Consider the following 22,047-nt stretch of genomic DNA (forward strand, 5'->3'; position numbering starts at 1 on the left):
TAAATAGAAAAGTGTTTTTATTTCATCTAATAATAGCACTGATGATCCAAAAAGCATCATTTTTACAGTCCTACATCAATTGTGGAGTGTGAGCTTAAAAAAAATGTTTTAAAATTTGCTTCCAAATTTTTGTTGATTTTTTTTACTTAAGATAATTGATTATTTAATTGGTTGATTAACTGATTATTTAATTGATTATATTTCTATTTATTTTTATTTCTCTTCTTTTTATGTTGTAAAAACTAAATGTAAAAAGCTCTAAGGTTCTGTATTCCTATAAATGATTAAGAGAAGTATTTTAAAATATTTCAATGTCAATCTTGAAAGAAAAACAGTTGTTTGGTGGTGCATTGTCATGTATTATTCCTCAGAATTCTCATGATATAAGGTTTGATAATTAATTATTAGGTTTTGTTACTGTTGTCAATTTTGTTCTATATTACTTTATTTATAATACTTTAATTATACTGAAGTATTAAAAAAGTAATACTTTATTGTTTTCAGTATTATAAGAGATATTCCTGACAACCAAGAAGTCTTTACACATATTTCAAATGAGCAGAGTATAATGATAGACTTAATGGAGTATCAGACACATGTAAAGGGACAAGAAGCAGCAAGGTTTTATCTAATGAAATCAAATTATTTCTTGATTATATGATTTTTAAAATAACATTGGTAAACATAGTTTTTAGTACATAAATTGCTTATTATGTTTCAGATTTAATATTTTTCACTGGATTTACAATACTAGCATGCAGTATTTTTTTCATACATAGTTTTCACATGATTTTAAAGTTTTTCCAAATTTTAATTATTTTTTAATGATAACTAATAATTTACATAAAACATTTTTTTTTAAAAAGATATTATTTGTATTCAAAAACAGAGGACATAACTTTAAATCTTGATGATAACTCACTCCAGCCTTGAAGATGATCTAAGTTATATTCCTGTTGAGTCCAACTGCCCTATAAGCATATTTGAATTAGTGATCAACCAGGGCTCATATTTGACTGGGGCTAAGGCTAAATTGGCTTAAATATTCTATAAATCTTAATAAAATGATTTTTCTTTAATCAGAATTTTTATTTTACTATATATTTATTCAATATAATTTTACATTTACATATATGTATATAAGGGGTATGGCTAAAAAAATGTTTTGGAATTTTTTTGTTTCCCATGCCACTATGAGTGGAGAAGTTATATTTTTAAATTAAAAATACCATTTGGAAGTGTTATATCTTAGAAAAGATCAGCCCCCCCCCCCCCCACCCAGCTTTCTTGTATCTTTTTCTGTTGTTAGATAGATACACTTTAAGGTAATGATTGATGGTGTTAACAATTCATTTATCGTGCCCTTTTGCTAATTATATGCATTCCTGCTGTATTATCTCTCATATTATGTAATATATTTATTATCACTTGCCATTTTGATATGTTAAAAACTTGTTTTGGTAATCTATCTCATAAGATTTGTGTATTTGTATCTAATTAAATTTGCATTCAAGATGCCTACAAATAGCCACCCTAAACTGTGTAAATTAAATTTGGTGAGGTTTGAAATGAATGAATGCAAAAAGTATCAAAGGTTGTTAATAGTTTGGATCAAATGAACAAAACAGAACAGCATGTCCCAGACAAATTAATGAAAAAGGATAATGATTGTACCAGCAAGATAGAGACTTAAAATCTTAATGTTAACAAATGCCAGAGCTGACTACTGTATCATAAATGAAAATACACAAAGAGATCATCTTAGAAATCTAAGTTGATTAAACAAAAAGTAATTAAGATACCAATTATAAATTAAGTAATGAAGATGAAGAAAATTTTAATACTGAAAAAGAAAAACACAATTTACTGGAGAAAAGATATGGCAGTTTTAGAAAACAGGAAGCTTCCCTAAAGCAAATTTTAAAGCTTAGTCAAATATATTCAATGCGAGATGGATTAGTCAAACAAAATATGCTTAGCCAGCTTGTATTTTACTTTCAGAAAAAATTAAAGGTCAGTGATTATACAAACCAAAGTCATCACATAACTTTGTTAGTGGTTCATTTGGTTTGTATAATCAGGATAACTATAATAGTCTTAGAAAAGTTTGTAAAGATCACTCAAAAGCAATAAAGACTTTAAGCAATTCTTGGTCTATTGAGCAGACACAAACTCTAATTCAACAGTCAAATATTTCTGCTGAATGTGGATTTAAGTCATACTCAAGATTTACTTTTGTGTGTTTGTATTTTTTATTTAAAAAAAGCCTATTTTGTGCATAAATATTTATCAAGGGGTGACATTTTTTAAGAGTTGACACTTGCAATTTGTATTTTCTTGATTTTTGCATAAAAGCTCAAGGAAAAGTAACATGAGAAATTTTAAAATTTTTCATATCCCTAGCACATATATAAATATATAATTTTTTTGAGTTGTATTATGTCAAAATTTTTGCTTAAATAAGAGTTCTCAATATTGTGTATTAATAGAGCAACATTTATTTGTTAGAAGAACATTCAATCCCAGATTTACTCATTTGAATGTTACCCAAGTAAAAATTTGGGTTACATTGGGTAGCTTTGAACTCAAATTTTTAATTGGTATTGTGAGGAAAAATAAGTCATGGGAACATATTGTTGTAAACATGATCTTATGATAGTAAAAGTTCTTTTATATCACAGAAATCATTTAAAATTTATTAATTTTATGAAATGCACAGTTAAACGCAACATTTGTTGTTGGATACAAGTAATGTATATGTTGGTTAAAAAAAAAGAATATAGATTTTCTCAAATTGAACACAATAGATTTCAGTTTCTTACAGTTTTAGATTTCAATTTCTCAAGTTGCTGATGATTGCAAAGTTTATTGGTGAAGGTAATAAAATAAAAATAGTTTAAAAACTGCTTCCAAATTGGAAAAATAATGGGTATATATTTAGCAATAGTCTTTAAAAAGTCCTTAGAGATTAAAGATGACAACATAAGTTAATTTAACTCTAGGATAATATGATATCTGTATTTAATCAATTTAGATAAAACAGTAGATAAAAATATATAGATAAAACAGTAGAATACTTTATTGTAACCTTTTTGTTTCCGTTCTTTTTTGTGCTAGCTTTGTTTTTTTAAATTTGTTCATTTGTTCAGTTTCAACTTCATCCTTTTGCCAAAATTTTAGTATTGGTCTTTGTAAAATAACACTAATATTTAGTAGGTTCAATATTTGAAGTTATGTTTATTTTAGTTGTTGTCATTATTTAAATTGTTTCTGTTATTTTGTTTTTACTCTTCATGGTAATAGAATTTCATGACAGTACCATAATAATTGCAGATTGTTAAGTATTCAAAAGTATTTCATCACAAACAAGCATAATTTTTGCAATCTATTTGGCTTGATTAACATATTTAAAACAAAATGCCTTTAGAAAGCTCATAAAAAAGCCTTTGGTGTGCTTTTTTAATTATTCTTCTCAAATAAATTCTGACCTTTTTTAATTATTAGAAAAGTTTTAGAAAAGAGTTTTTTATAGTAGCTATCTAAAGGATTTTGCTTCCACAAACACTGAAAAATTAGTAATCTTTAAATTTTACTTTATTGTGATATTTTTTTTGTAACTTTACTTTTTTGTTTTGTAACATATACTGTGTTTATACAATCAATATATGCTATCATTTTCTATACATTATTTTGTAGTTTCAGTTAAGTACAACTTAGTAATTTTTTTTAGGTATTACTTTGAAGATCTTGCTTCATTAAATGATGCTGGTTCAGAAAATAAAGTGAGTAACTTTTGCTATCTAGATATTCACACTTATACTTTCATGACTGGTATACCTCCCCTACTTTTTAGTGATCAAAAATCACAACAGACGTCCTTCCTAAAATTCTTATTCCTGCCAAAAATGTAGGGTCTCTGAACATGTCCCCCAACTTTTTTTTTTTATTTTGTTTTTTTTTGCTCCTGTGGCTGTTATAGCCAAACTGATATTCTGATTTTTTTTTAATTCAAAAGATACTTGCATTTGATTGTAATGTATATACCTGCTGTATATAACTAGCCTGGTATATTTCAATCATTAGCAAACCAACTGTTGTTTTACAGAGTAGAACAATAGTTTTTAATTTTATCAAAAAATATCTGCTAATGGTAAATATTTTCAAATGTGAGTCAAAAGGACTTTTTGTGCAATCCAGTAAGGGTTAGGCTCTTAAGAATTGCTGGATTTAGATCTTCTCTTTGAAAAGAAATCCTTTTTGGGCTGTAAAGGTTCTAAAGTTTGTCATTTACTCCTGATTAGGATAATTATTGTCTGCAAGAGCAACACAAGTGTCAGATGTGATTTATGTTTCTTGTTGAAATTCTTGTTGAAATTTACATATTATGTGTGTAATAGGTATTTTTTTAAAAAAATTTTCACTATAATATAGGTGACATTTTCACATTTAATGTGTTAAAAGAAAGTTTAAACAAGTAAATTATTTATTTTACAGTTATATCTATATTAACATTAAATATGTAAAGAAATTGTTCCCATAACAATTTGGACTTATTTTCAACTTTATTTGAGAATTAAGTTGTTTTCTAAAAAAAGTTATTTAAAAAAGCAGGAAGTTGTCAAAGCAAAGTTGTATTATTTAATTGGTCTTATCAGTTGGAAGTTCCAAATTTAAAGTTGAAGTAAAATTCTACTTAAACATCTTTTACAAAAATGATAAAGAGTATCATGTTACAATGATTGCTGACACAAATTTCAATGCAACTTCTTGAACAAAATTGATTTTAAAAAAAGTAGTGAACTGGGATCAACACAGAAGTTGAAGAACAGAATTAAAAAAGTTACCAATTTACCAAAATTTCCCTCTCACGCCTAAAGCGTTGAACAAGCTGTCTAACTGGTTACTAAGTTTACATTAAATTACATTAAAACTGATTTATACTTTTCTACAGCATTAGTAGCATAAACTTTTGGATGAAATTTAGTTTTGCTGTAAATCTTTAAACAACTTATTAGCAAGACCTTCTGACCTTTTCCTGGAAATTGTTTTAAAAGCCCAAGTCATGTTTGCTTAGGCTATATAGTGCTTTCATATTAAACAAAGAAATGGTCCCTACTTTTTATAATCTAAAATATATACCTCTAATTTTTCTTTTTGCTTTCAAGCTAGATTAGTTGAAGCTAGTATGAAAATATTAAAATTCAATCATAGATTATTAAACTTTTGATTGAATTTTAATATTTTTACTGGCTGAAAGTACTTCAATAATTCAGTATTTTATATAGCTTTATTCTGTCCCACTATATATTTGTATACTATTTTATTGTAATAATGAAATTTATCTGAGAATATATATGATTTCAAGTATCTGAGTAATTTATAGAACTTCTATGTGTCTTTTCACTTATCTATAATTAAATAAACCCCAGTCTCTATAAAAAAGCTGATGCATTTTGCATACATACATACATACATACATACATACATACATACATACATACATACATACATACATACATACATACATACATACATACATACATACATACATACATTCATACATACATACATACATAAATACATATATACATACATCCATGCATCCATCCATCCATCCATCCATCCATCCATCCATACATCCATACATCCATAATTGTATGCATGCATGCAATTTTTATTTTCAACATTTTTTGTTGTATAATCAAAAAGAGGCAAATTAGACTATGACCCAAATGTTTCTAATACAACTATGAAAAAAGGCAATTATTTCAAGTGTTGTTTGGTTTCTCAATTCTATCAAATCCTGTTAATAAGTTTATGAAAGTGTTTTATCTTTATGTAACTCCCCAAGAAAAAAAAATTATAAATTATAAAAGCTATATTACTCTGAAGTAAAAAAAAGTATATTTTTTTTCTCAGCTTTAAACCAGTGAAAGTTGGCCTGGTAAATGTTGGTCTAGAAAGCTTTGCTCCAACAAGTGACGGGGAATCATTGATGAAGTGTATTTTAAATTAACAATTTTTTCAGCATAACAATATTGAAACTTAATATTACAGATATCACTTTGTAAAAATATCTAGTTAAGCATTCATGGATAAGAGAAATCATTTTTCAACTAAGCTAATTTTTTGGTTATGTTAGCCAAATCTTTTTTGTTACCAGATTTTTTCATTTGGCTTTTTTTTCTTTTACATCTACTGTTGCATGATTTCTGTTAAGAATACTAATGTTATTTTAGGTTTTGCATGTGGAGAGTGTTGATAAACAGGATACCTACATGAAGCAGTAAGAGTTAAATATCTACAAAAATTCATCAATAAATCTTTATATGTAAAGGAGAATTTGTTATGTGGTATCATGAAGATAATTCAATTTTAGTGTTTGAATTTAGTTTGGTTGAAAAGAACACTATTAAGTACTTCATAGTTTAAGAGAATGAAAATATTTCTACTTGGTTGAAAAGAAATGTAACTGTTACATATTTATAGCTTTGATCTAAAGACATGACATCATTTCACTTCCTTTATGGTTTAATGCTTCAGCGAACTGTATTTATTAATTATGTTTATTCCTTGCGTTTTTAACTTAATTTGTTGTTGTTATTGTAGTGAATTTATATGTTTGATCAAAGCATATTTGTATTTTGTTGTGGGCTCACAACAGTAGCAATTAAAACTTTTCACAGAAATCCAAAAAAGATATACATGATTAAAGTTTGGCAAATATATAGCTCCAATAAATACATAGCTCCAATAAATATAGGATGAAATTGTTGAAGAACTTTAAGAATTAGTATTTTAAACTTTAAAATCTCCACTTTCACTGTTTTTATACAGTTTAATTTACCTCATGTTTTGATTACAGATTGAGAATTAAGTAACTAATTAAATTTTTTCTCTCTGTTAAAATTTTTTCATAATCTGACAAACATAGTTGCCTAGCACATGAGATGCAAAACACGTTTACATTCCTTTTCACTGTATGACTTATAATTTTGAGTTTACTGAAAATAGGTTAAACTTTCAGTTGTGCTAATGAATGTTTTTTTTTTTGCCAACAAATACCTTTCTTTGAAGTTTTTGACTGTTAATTTAATAACAATATAGTTTTTCCAGAAAAATGACTCTAAATATGCTTACTAATGCAATCACAAATGGCAAAAAAAGCTTTTTTTTTCTTTGAAACCTTTAGCCATTAGACCAATCAAACTCAAATTCAAAGTGCTTGAATGGGTCGTTCACTCTACACAATATGCCCTTTGGCTTCAACAAATACTTTAACATGGTGAAACTAAATTATGGTGTTATAGAAACATCAAAATTTGTACAAGATTCTTTAAAAACCTCAGTTTTTTTCAATAAAAGCTTGTTTAAGTAACATTTTAAAGCATGAAGAATGAATAACAACTTTTAGTTTTCCAAAGACTGCTATCCAGAGTTATGCTTAAAGATAGTTGTTGGCTTATGAAAGTTGTTCAATCAAATAAATGTTTTAGGAAAGTTAATGATAATCCTTACCATTGAACCCCTGAACCCAATGTAGATTACTTCAGGCCAGCTGATAAGTGATGCTTATTTGAATGTAGCAAACAAATATTTACAATACCCAAAAGAAGATGAATTCTGGGAATAGCATCAATAACCCTGATTTAAACTTCTTCTGACAAGATGGGTTCATGACCCTTCTTTTTTCTTGCTGATGAGTTTTAATTCAAAATTTTGTCTAAAAGATCTAAAGGTTTTTAGGTCTCCAATCTCCCAAAAACAATATAGTGAATGTGATTTCAAAAAAGTTAACTTTTTTTACATGTAACTTGTGCAGACTTTGGGAAATAATGGAAAAGCTTTTCACAAAAAGTCTCTAAGAAAAATCTTTCAGAAATGTCTTCAACCATTGACTCTACGAAGAATTTATTTGCTCCAAAGGTTCCTTGAGATTTTTTTATAGTATTAATTTTTTTTTCCTGTTCATTCCTATCATTGAATGGCTGCAGGAGGAATTGGAAGAACTGGGAAAAGAAGGCCAGCAAACTGTATCAGATGATTTGTTCCACATAGTGAGCCTTCCTTGTCCTTCAAAATAACGAATGAAACTTTTTCAGCAGACTTTGGAAGTTGAAAATAAAGTTGTTTATTTGTGCCTGGAGATTGCACTATTGAGTCTTTCCTTTGCCACTTTCTGAAAGAAAATTTGAGCAAATTATATGAGCTTTGATAAACTTATTTTTTTAAAAAGTTAGTTTTACTCTTCCTCTTTTGATGCTTCTCAATTTTTTTTAACATAAATTTCAAGTTAGATCTGGCAAATCATGCAAATCTTACAACCAGACTTCTTTGAAAATCATAGAATTGAGCTAAATGAATCTAAATTTGTAGAGGATTGTTGGCAATCTTACATTTCTAGCATTAACTTTTCATACTATATGTCAGCAGGAAATACAAAGACCAAGTGTAGCCTTTAAATGACTGTTAATTATGGTTTGAAAAAATTCTTTAGTTTGGGGTTTTTTGCTCATTTTGTTTCTCTGTATTTTATAAGACTAAGCAGACCTTCCTTCATTTCTCTTCATTATTTCTTGTCCTGGTTGGCATTTCTTGTTTCACAAAAGTGGAGAGAAAAAAATAAAATGAGAGTAAGACTCCATTATATGACAAAAGATTAAAAAAAAGTATGCAGAAAGAAGTCGTTTGGAGGCAGTACATAACTCATATTTTGAAAGTGAATATCTCAGAAAAAACTCTATGAGATATTTTATTTTTTTGTTTTTTTTTGAAGAAATTACTTATCCACTTTAATTCCCAATAAACCTTTAGTCTTTTTTTTTTTGAAGAAATATTTTGGTTCCCTAAAAATGTGATGTAGTGTACTATATTATATACAGTATACTAAGTACTTAGTAGTGCTCTTATGTATGTTTATATATATTTATATATGTTTAGTGTTTATAAGATTCGTTTGCCTTATTAGAATATAGAGTATATTAAGTACTTAGCAGTGCTCTTATATATGTTTATATATGTTTAGTGTTTATAAGATTAGTTTGCCTTACTAGTATATACAGTATATTAAATACTTAGTAGTGCTCTTATGTATGTTTATACATGCTTAGTGTTTATAAGATCAGTTTGCCTTGTTAAGTGATTTTTTTAGCTTTACTTGGTTTTCTCATATGAAGTGAGCAAAATTACAAAAGTTTTTGTAATTTTGTTTATCAAAATGTTGCTGTTTTTTTTTTTTTTTGTAATTTTCATTTTCTTTTCATTCCTTATTTTTTAGTCACACTGAAGCATGGGTACTATGTGGTCAACAATTGGCTGTGAAGTTTAATGAAGTATGATAAAACCATTATTTCTGTAACTTTAATAGTTTAATTATACTAAGTTTCTTTAAGTAGTACACCAAGAAAAATAGACTTTTCTTTTGATTTTTATTTGTCAATAAAAAAAAACTTTTTACAGTATATATATAAAAAATGCAAATCTAAATGTTTAGCAGTAGTAATCTTTTATAAATGTATCAGATCAACTTGACATAATTTGCATATTATCCATTAAATATGCATATTATCCATTAAATATGCATATTATTCATTAAAATTGCCATGAAGAGAACTTCAGGCTGTATTATGATACAACATCTGGCCATAGCCTGCCAACACAGATTTGTTAAAAACACCTGATAGCGCTTTTCCATCAACTTAATGTCTTAGTGAAATCTTTCACACTGTTATTGTTTACTGTACCAAGATTAATTTTTTCTCTTCCTGCATTCCTATCTAGGCTTTTTTTTGAAAGAAGTGAATTTTCATTAATATACCGCAGCTAAGTTTGTGATATTTATTGAGTAAACTCTGAACACCATCAGTATTTGCTGGAGATTTATGTTTACCCAGGAAGTTCTCACCTAAATGTCTTTCATGAATCTTGTATTACTGAATCTTATGGGTTCATAGATTGTCCTTAAAGGCTACTCATAAACTACATAATGATTATTAACACAACTGTCCTAAACAAAGCAGAAAATGTCAGGATGGTACACAACCAAGCAGAAAATGTCAGTATGGTACACAACCAAGCAGAAAATGTCAGGATGGTACACAACCAAGGCATCATACAATTTAGTATATAAAAGATTCTCACAACAGTGAACAAGAAACAATTTTAATACCAAAAATAGAAAACTTTGATAATATTAGATTAGGAATAGTGTAATATTATATTAGTATTATTTACAAAACTACCAAAACCTCTCATGGTAACAATATCTGAAACAGAAAAAAATCTTTATATTAGGGTTAGTAATTACATACAAAACAACTTTAAAAAATCATATTTTTCTGATCTTAAATTTTATCTCAGAATCTAGAAGAGCTGGACAAGAACTACATATTTGAAATTAGTATTTGAGCTATTGATTATTTCACCTATTCTAGTTTTTGATGAAAAACCTTTGTTGGTTAGTGTAATTAAAATTTTAAATAAATTGTTCAGATAAAACTGTATGATTATGGTTAACTATGATGATTTTTAGATGCTCTACATTCTTCTTGTCAGTTAATTGGACTTCTTGATCTTTCTAACATCACATCTAACACTTAACAACTTAACACTTTTTGTTACTTACACTTCACATTATGCAGTAATTGTGTTTTGATGAACAATTTGCCATTGAATGAATTTGTAAAAATTTCTTTATGATTGGCGTTTTTTAAATGGTGAAATTGTGGCAGATTAATTTTTTTTTTTTTTTTTATTGGTATACATATACTTTTAGAAAAAGAATTTAACTATCTTTTGTATATTTAGACAAAGAAATTGTAAAGTTTTTAAAATTATTCTTGTTTAATTTTCATATTCTATTCAAGATTGAAATTGCAACATTTATATTTAAAGAATTTATTTTGATTATTTTTGGAGTCATAACAAAATCATAAACCAAGGAGCTTTATGTAAAAATTGAGCAAAAAAAGCATTAAAGTAAAGCAATCTTTTTTAATATTTTAGTTTAGGCTGTTAGAATTTGTCATACCAACATAGTTGATTTTTTTACTTTATACTGTATTTGATGGTGCTGGTGTTACAGTAAATGCAAACTTGCTTGAAAATTCTCAATCTTCACAATTAAAAAGGTTGAGTGATGGGAATTGCTTTACATTAATTATACATTCCCTCCTTTGAAATAAAATGAAAAGCAATTCCTTACATTTTTTCCTTGCACTGGCACTTGCCTATCAATAATTGACTCTAGTGTTGCAGTGAGCCAATTATTAATGGCCAAGTGGCAGCCGGAGATTTGCTCATACAGCTCTTTAAACAGTATCTGCAATTCCATCATATAGAAACATTTTATGGCTAGTAACAAAAAGAACCAGCTATTTGTTTTATCCATTCACTTTTATACATCAACAAGTTTATTCCAGAAAACATTTGTTTTCACATACATTCTAATTAGAACAAAATTGGTATTGTGCTCAATATCATTTTGCTTTATTCTTACACAAAGCTCTTTAGTTTATGGTTTTGTTATTACCCAAAAAACAATCAAAATAAATTGTTTAAATATAAATGTTGCAATTTCAATCTTGAATAGATGATATTGTTGTATAATGTGCGGTGCTCAAATCCTGTAGCTTTTACTCGAATGGTTGAGATTTCTTATTACATAATGAGTTTATAGTTTTCTACAGAGTCTCCTAATAATAGCTTTGTTTTTTTTTAACAATCTTAGTTCATACTAAGCTAAGATTTTTTTTATTCACTCTTGTAAAGGCGATAAGAAAAACAAGCAAAAGGTTATAGGTAAATAGGTAAATTTAAAACAAAGTTTGGCCAAGCACAATTCTTTGCAGCAAAATGGTAACAATTCAAATCTTAAAGAAATGTAGATGCTCTTAATTGAAGTAGTAGAAATTCTGTAAAATAGGAGAGACACTTGTGCTCTGTAAGGATTTTTAAATTTTTTTTATCTACTTGTCCTTTTTGTAGAAGTTTTTTGGTTTACATCCTGCACCTCAGATTCACAACCTGTGTCCTTAATGTTGTCTAATGGGATACCATTAAATTGTCAACCTGAGTGTTTTCTTCATTACCTTCTCTAGTTTTTCAACAAATGTCCCTGCAATTTTTCTAGTTTTTCTACAAATATCCCTGCGATGGCCTCAGTTTTTATCCACTTGACTCATCTGGAAGTCTGAGGTTTATCCAACCTTATCTTTTTAAGAACTGAGCCAGAAAAAATTAGATGTAATCTCCCAACATGTGTGCATCAGTAAAATAATTAAACAGAAACATTGGTATATCAAATTTTTTAAGAAATCTTACCACATTTTAATAGTGTAGGTTTTTGTTTGCAAACATCAACTTTTATATATGATAAACACATTTTCCATCTGCTTTAATATTATTTGTATAAAGTATTACATTTTAACATTATAATTGTATATTTTATAATTTTAAAGAAACTCTTACAAAAAGAATGCAAAAAAAGAATAGGTTTAAGAAACATATGCCAAGTGTAAATTGAGTCAATTAGAGGTTTTTTTACGTCAGAAAAGAATCCTCTACTTGACTCAATTTACACTTGGACTGTCACTGCGGGATATGTTTGATTAATTTTTTCCAATGTAATATTTTATTGGTTTTATAATTAATATCTTAATTAAAACAAGTCCAAGGTTACTTTCAAATCACATCAATATCACTTAAATTTAATCCAATTTTTTTTTTTTTTTTTAATCTTTAACATCTTTTCATTACAATCCAAACTTTCTTTTTTTGAATTTTATCATTGCAGTTTTTTGGGATCCAAATTAAACATCCCATATAAATCTTTTTGAGGGATGACTCTGCATACAATTACGTAAAAACTTTGGAATCTCAAGCTAATGTTTGTGAGGCTTTTAAACTCTTCACTAGTTTCTCTACTTTCGAAATTTTTTTATTACCGAAAACATACTGAGGAGATCTGTTTTTCTCATCTTGATAAATTGAGTTCATGTTAAAGTTTGTTGTGACAGAAACAAGTAGACTTATGTAACTTTTTCTGAATTTCAAAATGTCATTCAAAAGTGAAATGGTTTATTTTCATAGTAGATGTCAAATAAGAGTCGCTTTTACTTTTACATCAGAACCACTTGTCATAGTATTAAGTGACAGCATCCCAACACAATGTGTGGGTGTGAATGAAACCACATCTTTGCTGCTAAAGAAAGAGTCTAAGATGATTAGGCAAATTGTTGCTGCGATTTATCTAATCATCTCAAATTTTTATGTAATCATTCCAATTGAAGTGTCTACCATAGTAAAAGTAAATCAAAACTCGACCCAGCAAATGTAACTTGATTGGTAGAATGACTTAAAGGAAAATTCAACCAATAAAAAATTACCAACCTTTTTCAAGTGTTTTAGTTTTGGAATGTCTTTGATACACGCTGATAAGCTCAGTGTGCTGTTTTCTAATTCCACCAAAATTTCTTGAATTTTCACTGTTGAGGAGATTTCTAGACTCATTGTAGACTGTAGACCAACAACGTAGATGTTTGTATGTATATAAAGAATATTATTTAGCTTTATTTTATGAGAGATGACCAAAGTGTCCTTGCAAAACTTCATTTTATGATGTTTGGAAGTTTTTCGAATCACAAGGATGAAATGCGCTTAAAGGTTAAACAAAACTCAAAAGTTTAATTTTAAACGTGGTTTGTTTTACTTTAATCATACTTCACAAAAAAAAAATTTGCGGTTGGAACTCTGTCATCTTTGAAGTTCATATTTTTTTGAATGAATAGACGAATTCTAAAATTATCTCTTGATTAGAAGCTACCAATTGAAGGGCTTATTGTAAAACAATGATAAGCCACACTTTTTCCAAAAATGAGTTATTATCATTTTTATAATCATGAATAGTATACGTTATAGCCAAAAAGATATTTAGGCATAATTTTAAAATTGGAGCTATAATTATAAAATCATCTTACTGCAAAATGTGTTAATTAGGATATTTTGAGGTTATACAATGACATGCCATACAAAATGGCGCGGAAACGTCAACACGTTAAAACAGTTTCTGCTGATTTAATAAAAAATATCAGTGATAATAGTGCTACAAGTAGTGATTTTGATGATAGTGATGCTGATAAAGACTATGTCCCTGATGACATTGAAAATATAGCTTCAAATCAACAGGTAAACATTTTTATTCTGTGGCTTGTTATTATATTGCACTTTATTATAATACAAGCAAAAAAGTTCAATATTGTGGCTTGTTATATTATTGTATTATTATTTTAGAGTAACACCCCAAACAAATCTGTAGATGTTACAGATTCTATTGAATATCCTAAATTAACAGCCTACAAGCGAGTTAGAGTCGGAACACCGGAACCTAATCCTAAGTGTCGCTGGAGACAAAAAAATGAAAGCACTTATTCAAGAATAAAAAGAAAAACACGACGAAATCTCGGACACAAATATTTTAGTGATAAAACAAAAAAGTTAGTTCCGGCTAGAACTTTAGGATCACCTTGTGGTTGTAAAAATAAATGTAGCGAAAAATTAGGGGGTGCTGAAATAAAAATTTTTGATGAATTTTGGAATTTAGGGTCATGGGATTTACGGAACAGTTATCTATTTGGATGCGTAAGTATCGTTCAGAAGAAAAGGTCTTACAGACATAAACAAAAAAAAAATGAGACTAGTAGAAATTACAACGCAAATTATTTTATTAATGTTAATGGTCAGAGTATTAAAGTATGTAAAAATGAATTCTTAAATGTTCATGGATTGCAACAATTAAAAGGCAGATTAAACAATTTTGTTTTAAAAGAGATAAAAGAGATTTCCATACCAAAGACAGATAAAAGAAGAAAACATACTAACAGACCCAACAAAGTGAGTGAAGAAAAAAAAGCAGGTGTTAGAAGCTATGTAAGTTTAGTTCCAAAATATCAAAGTCGTTATAGTAGAACTGAAAATTTACACAAACAATACTTGAACTGCGATATGAACATATCAAGTCTTTATTCGGATTATTATCTTCCCTGGTGTATACAACAAAATATTGAACCAGTTTTAGAGCATACTTTTTGTTCAGAATACAATATTGGTTTTAAATTACCAAAATTGGACACCTGCTAAACTTGTGATCAACTCAATATTAAAATAGAGCCAGAAAGAATAGTTACCAACGATCAAGAGTTGATTCGATTACAAAATGAACACAGAGTCCATAATGCAAAGGCCCTGGCTATGCAAGAAAAGCTTAAATTGGAAACAGCAGTTTCAAAACAATAGAAAATTAGTAATAACTTTCGATTTACAACAGGCTTTGCCACTTCCGAAATTAACAACTGGTCTAGCATTTTATTGTAGAAAAATATGGATGTATAATTTGGGCATACATGATTGCACAGCGGGAAAGGGTCACATGTTTCTATGGACAGAAAATATAGCAAAAAGAGGAAGTGATGAAGTAGCAACCATTCTTTTAAAGTATTTAAGCAAAATAACTGAAGTAGATGTCTTAATAATCTCTACTGATAATTGTCCCGGACAAAACAAATATTGGCTACTGATGGCTCTTTGGTAAAAGTTGGTAAAAGAGAAAAAATTTAAAAGTATAACTCATAATTTTCTTATAAGTGGCCATCCTCATCTTCCTTCGGATAGAGACTTTGCTCTTATAGAAAAACGTCATAGAAAATATGCACCACAAATTTATTCTCCAGGAGAGTGGCACGATATTATTAGCAAAGCAAACAGAAAAACACCGTTTGAAGTAACAGATGCAAGACAAACAGATTTTTTAAATTTTGTCCCTATTCTTGCAAATATTAAAAGAACTACACATACAAACGATGGTAAAAGATTACCGTAGCGTGGGGTAATTGAGCACCTTTTTTATAGCTTTTTTCAAAATAAAAAAAAAACTTGTAAATAATTTTAAAAAGTGAGATAGGTTTTTTTAGTACTACATTAAATCTTTCTTAGAGGTATGTTGGATTTAAGAAAAAATATAAAGCAAAGAAATTATGTTAAATATACGGGTGCGCATTTACCCCACGATTTGGGGTAAACGAGCACCTAATTATTTTTTTGATAAAATTATCGAATTTATGTGTGTGTGTGTATGTGTGTGTATACATACACATTTGTTAAATATACATACAGAGCTGAATTAACCAATAGTTTAATACCAAATAAAACCATAAATAAAATTACCAATAGGCCAGACTAGGCCATGGCCTGGGCCCAAAGATCCCCCAAAATCGGATGTCTACAAATTTTTAAATCTTATTATTTTTATATATGTATAAATATATATATATATATATATATATAAAATATACAAATGAAAAACACTTGCCAAATATATAATTCATTTGAACTAAGATAATAGTATATAAAAAATCATATAAATATATGAAACACACTAATATAATGTTAACGCATATACAAGTCACCAATAGATTCTTTCAAAAAAGATATGTTGTTTCTTTCATATAGGGGACACGGAAGACCAATAGATTCTTTCAAAAAAGATATGTTGTTTTTTTCATATAGGGGACATGGAAGATGTTTTATGATTGATTTTCTTTCTGTAACAAAGTAATCAGGAACTTGTGGTTCTTTGAAGGAGATGATTCTTGAGTTTGAAGCATCAAAATCTCGTCTAAAGTATTTAACATTCCAATTGTTATCATTTTCTATATTTACAACTTGGCCTACAAAATGATATGGTGTCTTTTTTCCTTCAAACCTTACAACAACATAAGAACCTTCTGCTAATAAATATTCAGAGGTTGCAACCACTCCAGGATCACACATTCCTTTAGAGCAAAGAGAATTTAATTCGTAGGTGCTTTCATTTAAGTAGATGTCAAACTTTTTTTGCATGTGTGCTTGTTTTTGATGGAAAAGCGAATAATCATCATCATATAAATCACTTTTTTCAGTATATAAATCTTTTTTTTTTTAACCTTTCACTTTTTTCTTTCTGTATACTATCAGATTTTTTATCAGGAGCTTCTTGTAGCTTAATATAGATCTTGGAGCTTGAAGGTATATCATAATCAATCATTTCTTTAAAAGTATTCAAACTTCTTTCTTGTCTTTCTATATATAAGGATTCATTAAGTTGGGTACTTTTTATTTTGATTAGCTTGTGTTTTGATTGGAAATTAGAAGCAGAAGAATTTGTTACAACATCTTCTAGTGAAACACTTTTTTCTGGTGAAACCTTAACTTTTTTCCCACGCATTACTGCTCCAGGCTTTTTAGCAGAAGCTTCTCGAAGTTCTGCAAGACGTTCAAGAACTAATGGGGATAATAAGTTCTAAGAAGATTTAGATATGTCTGTCCTTAAAATCTTGTCAATAACGTTTTTTCTGTTTAGTGGGTAGATACCAAATATTTTGAACCCATTTACAGCAAACTCTTGTGTGTGATTCATATTAGTCAAGAGATTAAGGAGCAATCTTGGAAAAACATTTTTTGGTAGGGATGTATGAAATCTTCCTTCACCAATTTTCCATTTAGTAATTACTTTTCTCCATGCTGATTTCATGGGTCCATAAACTGCAAGGTCAAGAGGCTGTAGCAAATGCGTACTATTAGGAGGTAAGAAGACCATCCTAATGTTGTTAGCTTCACAAATTTCGATGCTAAATTATCACCTATAAGAAGTTTTGGTGTGTTGTTGTCAACATGTCTGAAGTAAGGTATTACTAATGTTTGCATCCAATCTTTAAAACAGTTGCCATCAAACCAACCAGATTTTGTACGGTTATAGCGTGCACCAATTGGACCTCCAAGTATCCAAGTGTCCATTAGACGCTCAGCTTTATACACTGTATATGGAGGAAGAAAAACACCATCAGCAGTACATGCAAACATTATAGACACTGATGACTTTGATGTATTTATAACTCTTTCAGCATGTTTAGTACCTTTCCGAAATGTCATTTGTTTTGATTTTGGGTCATCAGAAAGATTAGTTTCATCATAGTTTATTATGTTTTGTGGTTGAACATTTTTTATAGTATCCTCTAAGTTGTTAAAAAATCTATTAACAGAGTCACATGAAATTGCAGCACGTTTTCTACAAATATTTTGACATGCTCGATAAGACAAAAGACTTTTATGCCGCTCTAAAAATGATCTTACCCCATCATCATCAGGCAAATTTTCTTTAAAACTTGGACAGTCTCTTCCAGATTTGTTAAGAAAACTTTGTACAAATAATTTAAGGTCTATTTTATCAAATGCATAGCCAAAATCACTAAAAGTTGCAATGTATTGTGCAATTGACATCTCCTCGTCAGGTAGCAATGAACTCGCTCGACCAACCACACTACTTTTGCGAAAACCACTAATATGACACCTTAAAGTTCTGTGTGGTATGTTTAGTAGCCTTGCCACATGTTTACAAGGTTCTCCATCATTAACAAGTTCGATAGCTCTTTTAAGTTCACTATCAGTGTATGTTTTGGACTGTTTTTGAGTTGATTTTATATAGTTTCTCACCATTTCCACAAATCTGTTATAAAAAAGTAAAAAATATGAGGTAAAACCTCAAACTATTTGTATTTTTAATTATAAATTTTATTATCAAAATAGTATAAGAATAAAAACAAGTAAATTCAAAAGGTGCTCATTTAGCCCGTATAAAAGTGCTCAATTACCCCATCTTACTTTAAACACCTATATTTTATGAACAATTCATTTATAAGACTTGAAAACTTATACGAGTTTACTGCATTATATGTATGGTATACTAGAGAAAAATTCAAAATTCTAAGAAAGTTTTAACTACAAATGCTTACCCTTAGTGTTTCCAGTTAATAGTTTTTACGGAATTCTATGAATCTACACGTGATATAATTAACTTGTTATCGGTTATTTATTTTCTTTCAAAAGAGCTGTAATTAACAACCTATACTTTCTTAAAGTTACTTTATGTATTTTTAGCTGGAAAATGAACTAAGCATTATTACTAAATGTTTCGTTTGTCTTTTAAAATGAATATGTTAACTGGTGCGCGTTTACCCCTTGAAGTGCTCGATTACCCCACGCTGCTGTAGATTTCGCTGACGCAGTTTCCCACCACTTTAATGCAGAAAATACTAAGGTTTTCTATATCAAACATGACGTTGATGAAGATGAGTACAAACAAGTAAATATTGCAAACAAAGGAAGACCGTTGCAGACATCACTTGCTGAGTTAGAGCAGAAATATATAACATCGTTAAAAATATCGAAGAAAAAGATTGACAATATTAAAACTCTATTGCCGTATATACCGCCGATACACCACCAATTTTATAACAATTTACAAGGCATGATTGGAGAGACTGAAGAAGATGATCCTGAGATTATTTTAGATTAAAGTGATTTTTATTGTTAAATATGTAGATTAGATTAGTTATGTTTATTTTTTCGCAATAGTATTACAAGCCACTGTTTTTTTCAATAAAATTTATTTTTTCCACATTACTTCCCATTTTTATTTATTTTTTTTTGTCCAATATATCATATCCATTAGTATTTTTATGATATATAAATTTGAGAGAATAATAGGTAAACACTGATTTAATAGATTTAAATAAAACTTAAAAGTCATTTTTCTCAAATATTTGTTTTTGTGGCTTGTCATTGTTTCACAACAAGCCCTTCAAGTAATTCTAAAATTATCTCTTGATTAGAAGCTAGCAATTCTTTGTCTACTCTCTTCATGTGATTGACAAAAGCACTTCATCTTCCTCATTAGTGCCTTTTTCTCTGGACATACCATGACTATTATTAGCTATTTATTATTAGATCTTTAATGTCAACAAGATCCTCTTTGATTAAAATTCTTTTACTATCTTTTATTAGATTCACTCTTCCAAACTTGGGCTTTCGGTCATTAACACCAAATTCTTGTGAAGTTTGATAAATCAACCCTTTCACTGCCGGCGTCTCCAATAGGAGACATCATTTTGGTCGGATTTTTCATTAATAAAATCGGATTACAGTAATCATGTTTGATATCATTTTAATCGTTTTAATGGGTTAAGAATGTAGTTTTCTGCATAGTTAGCGACTGATATCTAGGTTGTTCTAAAAAATATGTCTAAAAAATGTAATTTCAATAAAATCCGCTCGCCGGCGGTAAAAGGGTTAATCCCTCAAAATTCAGAACATTTTTAGCAGTATAGGAAAACAGTGGCTGGTGTTTTTCAGTCAAAAATATTGAATATTTCTCAAATTTTTCACTCAAATATATACTTGTGGTCATGACATTTGCATGTGGCTCCCTATTAAGTAATAGTCTTCGGGATAATGAATATTTTTCTCATATAAATGATCTTAATAAAGAGTTTTTATATATATGTAATATTAGATATATTATACAGATATCGTCCAGCCAATGGTGAGCCATCGGCCGGACATGAAATTTTTCAGCGAAAATAAAGTTTGATTCTTAAGAAAAATTTTTGCTGAAAAAAAGCAGAATGTTTCGTGAAATAACAATAATTTAATAGATATATAAGGAACACTCAAAGCTTTATCTAAGCTTACATCACTTCTGAGAATACCATTCATAATAAGAACTTAAGTTTGCAAATGTGTTTAAAACGCAGCAATAAGGTTCATTGCAACGACTAATGCTATCGCTTTGACGGAATTTTTTTTTGTTTTGTTTTTTTGTTTGTTTTTTTTTTGTTTTCTTTTTGTTTTTTACTTACATTATGTTTAGAGCGATTCGAAGAATTTGATCGAAGTAGACATGGTGTTGTATCGCTTGCCCCAATTCTCTACTGACATAATTGTTATTATGAACACTCCATTATGGCAAGTATAAAACTAAAAATTGTTCCTTCATTTAAAGTAAGCTTCACAAATCCTATTTCAAATGAAATATTATCTTTTATCACGTGGTTTAAGCTGGTTAATTTTTTTTTTATTTAACCAACTTAAACCACGTGAAACCACTTTTATTTAACCGAAATTTTGGTTCACGTAATAGCCGAAATACAAATTTTGTAATCTAATTTAATGAAAAATAAGAAATTCAATTTAAAACACTCTAAAATTGACAAATATAATGTAAAACAAGTTTTTTACTTTAATTAGAGACCGTCGCACAGTGGAAAATAAAGTTGTGTTTCGGACCAAAAATCGATAACTTTTTTGTTACTAAAAATAGAGATTTGAAATTTTGCACAAATGTAAAGTAGTATATGACGCTTCTTAAGAAATACTTTTTATAAGAATTTTTTGTAATACAATATTAAAAATAAATAAATAAAAATCAAAAACTTCAAAATTGGCAGTTTGTTAATTTACACTTTAACACAATGCTTTACAAATGTATGAAAATACCTTAAAATTATTAAAAACGACGAAAAATACATAAAGTGCTTACCTACTAATTATAGAAATATTTAAAACAGTTTCTTAATAACAATTTTTAAATAGTTGCTTTTATGAAATAATGTATAGGTATATTAAGGTGGTACCAGGGTAAAGGTAACTTTTTAACAAGAAATTGAAAACTATTAATAGACTTTAGCTCTTTTCTATTAATGAACAAAAAAAATATATAAAACAGTAGCCCAAAAAAAAATTTTTAGTGATGACGTCATTAATTATGCGCATAATTAGTGTTTTGTTACCCCCAAAACTGCTTATTCTTTCATCTAATATAACTAACTCAAAAAGAGTCAAAACTGCTTGAAAATTTGAACATGAATGTATTAAGAATGTTGTCTATGAAACAGAATTTTTTAAAACATTTTTAACTTTACCAGGTTGACATTTGAACTTTAAGATATAAAATTAAGGGTAGTTTGGGACCAAAGCATGATAAAAATGAGTTTTAAATAAAAAATAACAAAAATTTGCTTCACAGACAACATTCGTAATATGTTCATCTTTAAACCTGCGAAATTTCAGCCAATTATCTATTTTCTATGAAAATTTATTTTTTCTGAAAAATTGAGATTTAGCGAGAAAAAAAGCGTTTCTAAGGTCGTTGTTATGAAGCAAGAACCAAACTGCTCTTTA

General features: G+C 28.4%; 2 protein-coding genes and 2 pseudogenes across 6 annotated transcripts in view; 2 read left to right on the forward strand and 2 right to left on the reverse strand.

Annotated features, from left to right (window-relative positions):
• Nucleotides 1-222: 222 nt before the first annotated feature.
• Nucleotides 223-22,047, forward strand: part of LOC145186200 (ran guanine nucleotide release factor-like) — a 34,921-nt gene continuing 13,096 nt past the window's right edge. The window contains exons 1-7 of one of the 4 annotated variants that reach the window (XR_016455435.1): nucleotides 226-388; nucleotides 505-621; nucleotides 3,731-3,782; nucleotides 5,920-6,002; nucleotides 6,240-6,286; nucleotides 9,278-9,332; nucleotides 20,738-20,832. Coding sequence is in view for 3 of the 4 variants with exons in the window: in XM_090097365.1 (XP_089953491.1) it covers nucleotides 312-388; nucleotides 505-621; nucleotides 3,731-3,782; nucleotides 6,240-6,286; nucleotides 9,278-9,332; nucleotides 20,738-20,842 (453 nt within the window). In the remaining variant the exon portion in view is untranslated. Of the gene's footprint in view, nucleotides 389-504; nucleotides 622-3,730; nucleotides 3,783-5,919; nucleotides 6,003-6,239; nucleotides 6,287-9,277; nucleotides 9,333-20,737; nucleotides 20,869-22,047 lie in introns of those variants that run through there. The other 3 variants (XM_090097365.1, XM_090097364.1, XM_090097363.1) reach the window with 3 other exon arrangements.
• On the forward strand, nucleotides 9,351-19,488 carry LOC145194740 (uncharacterized; annotated as a pseudogene). The gene is made up of 3 exons (XR_016455524.1): nucleotides 9,351-14,184; nucleotides 14,290-15,130; nucleotides 15,201-19,488. The product of XR_016455524.1 is annotated as an uncharacterized LOC145194740 (transcript).
• On the reverse strand, nucleotides 16,441-17,563 carry LOC149884011 (uncharacterized; annotated as a pseudogene).
• Nucleotides 17,610-19,095, reverse strand: LOC145189502 (uncharacterized). The gene is made up of 3 exons (XM_090097454.1): nucleotides 18,822-19,095; nucleotides 17,725-18,535; nucleotides 17,610-17,630 (listed from the first exon to the last, which is right to left on the reverse strand). The coding sequence occupies exons 2-3, from the start codon at nucleotides 18,523-18,525 to the stop codon at nucleotides 17,610-17,612; spliced, it is 822 nt and encodes a 273-aa protein (XP_089953580.1). The 5' UTR covers nucleotides 18,526-18,535; nucleotides 18,822-19,095.

The sequence above is a fragment of the Hydra viridissima genome, unplaced genomic scaffold, assembly GCF_058129835.1.
Source record: "Hydra viridissima isolate aposymbiotic clone 2 unplaced genomic scaffold, HvirCarnegie_v1 scaffold_9, whole genome shotgun sequence".
NCBI classification, from domain to species: domain Eukaryota; kingdom Metazoa; phylum Cnidaria; class Hydrozoa; order Anthoathecata; family Hydridae; genus Hydra; species Hydra viridissima.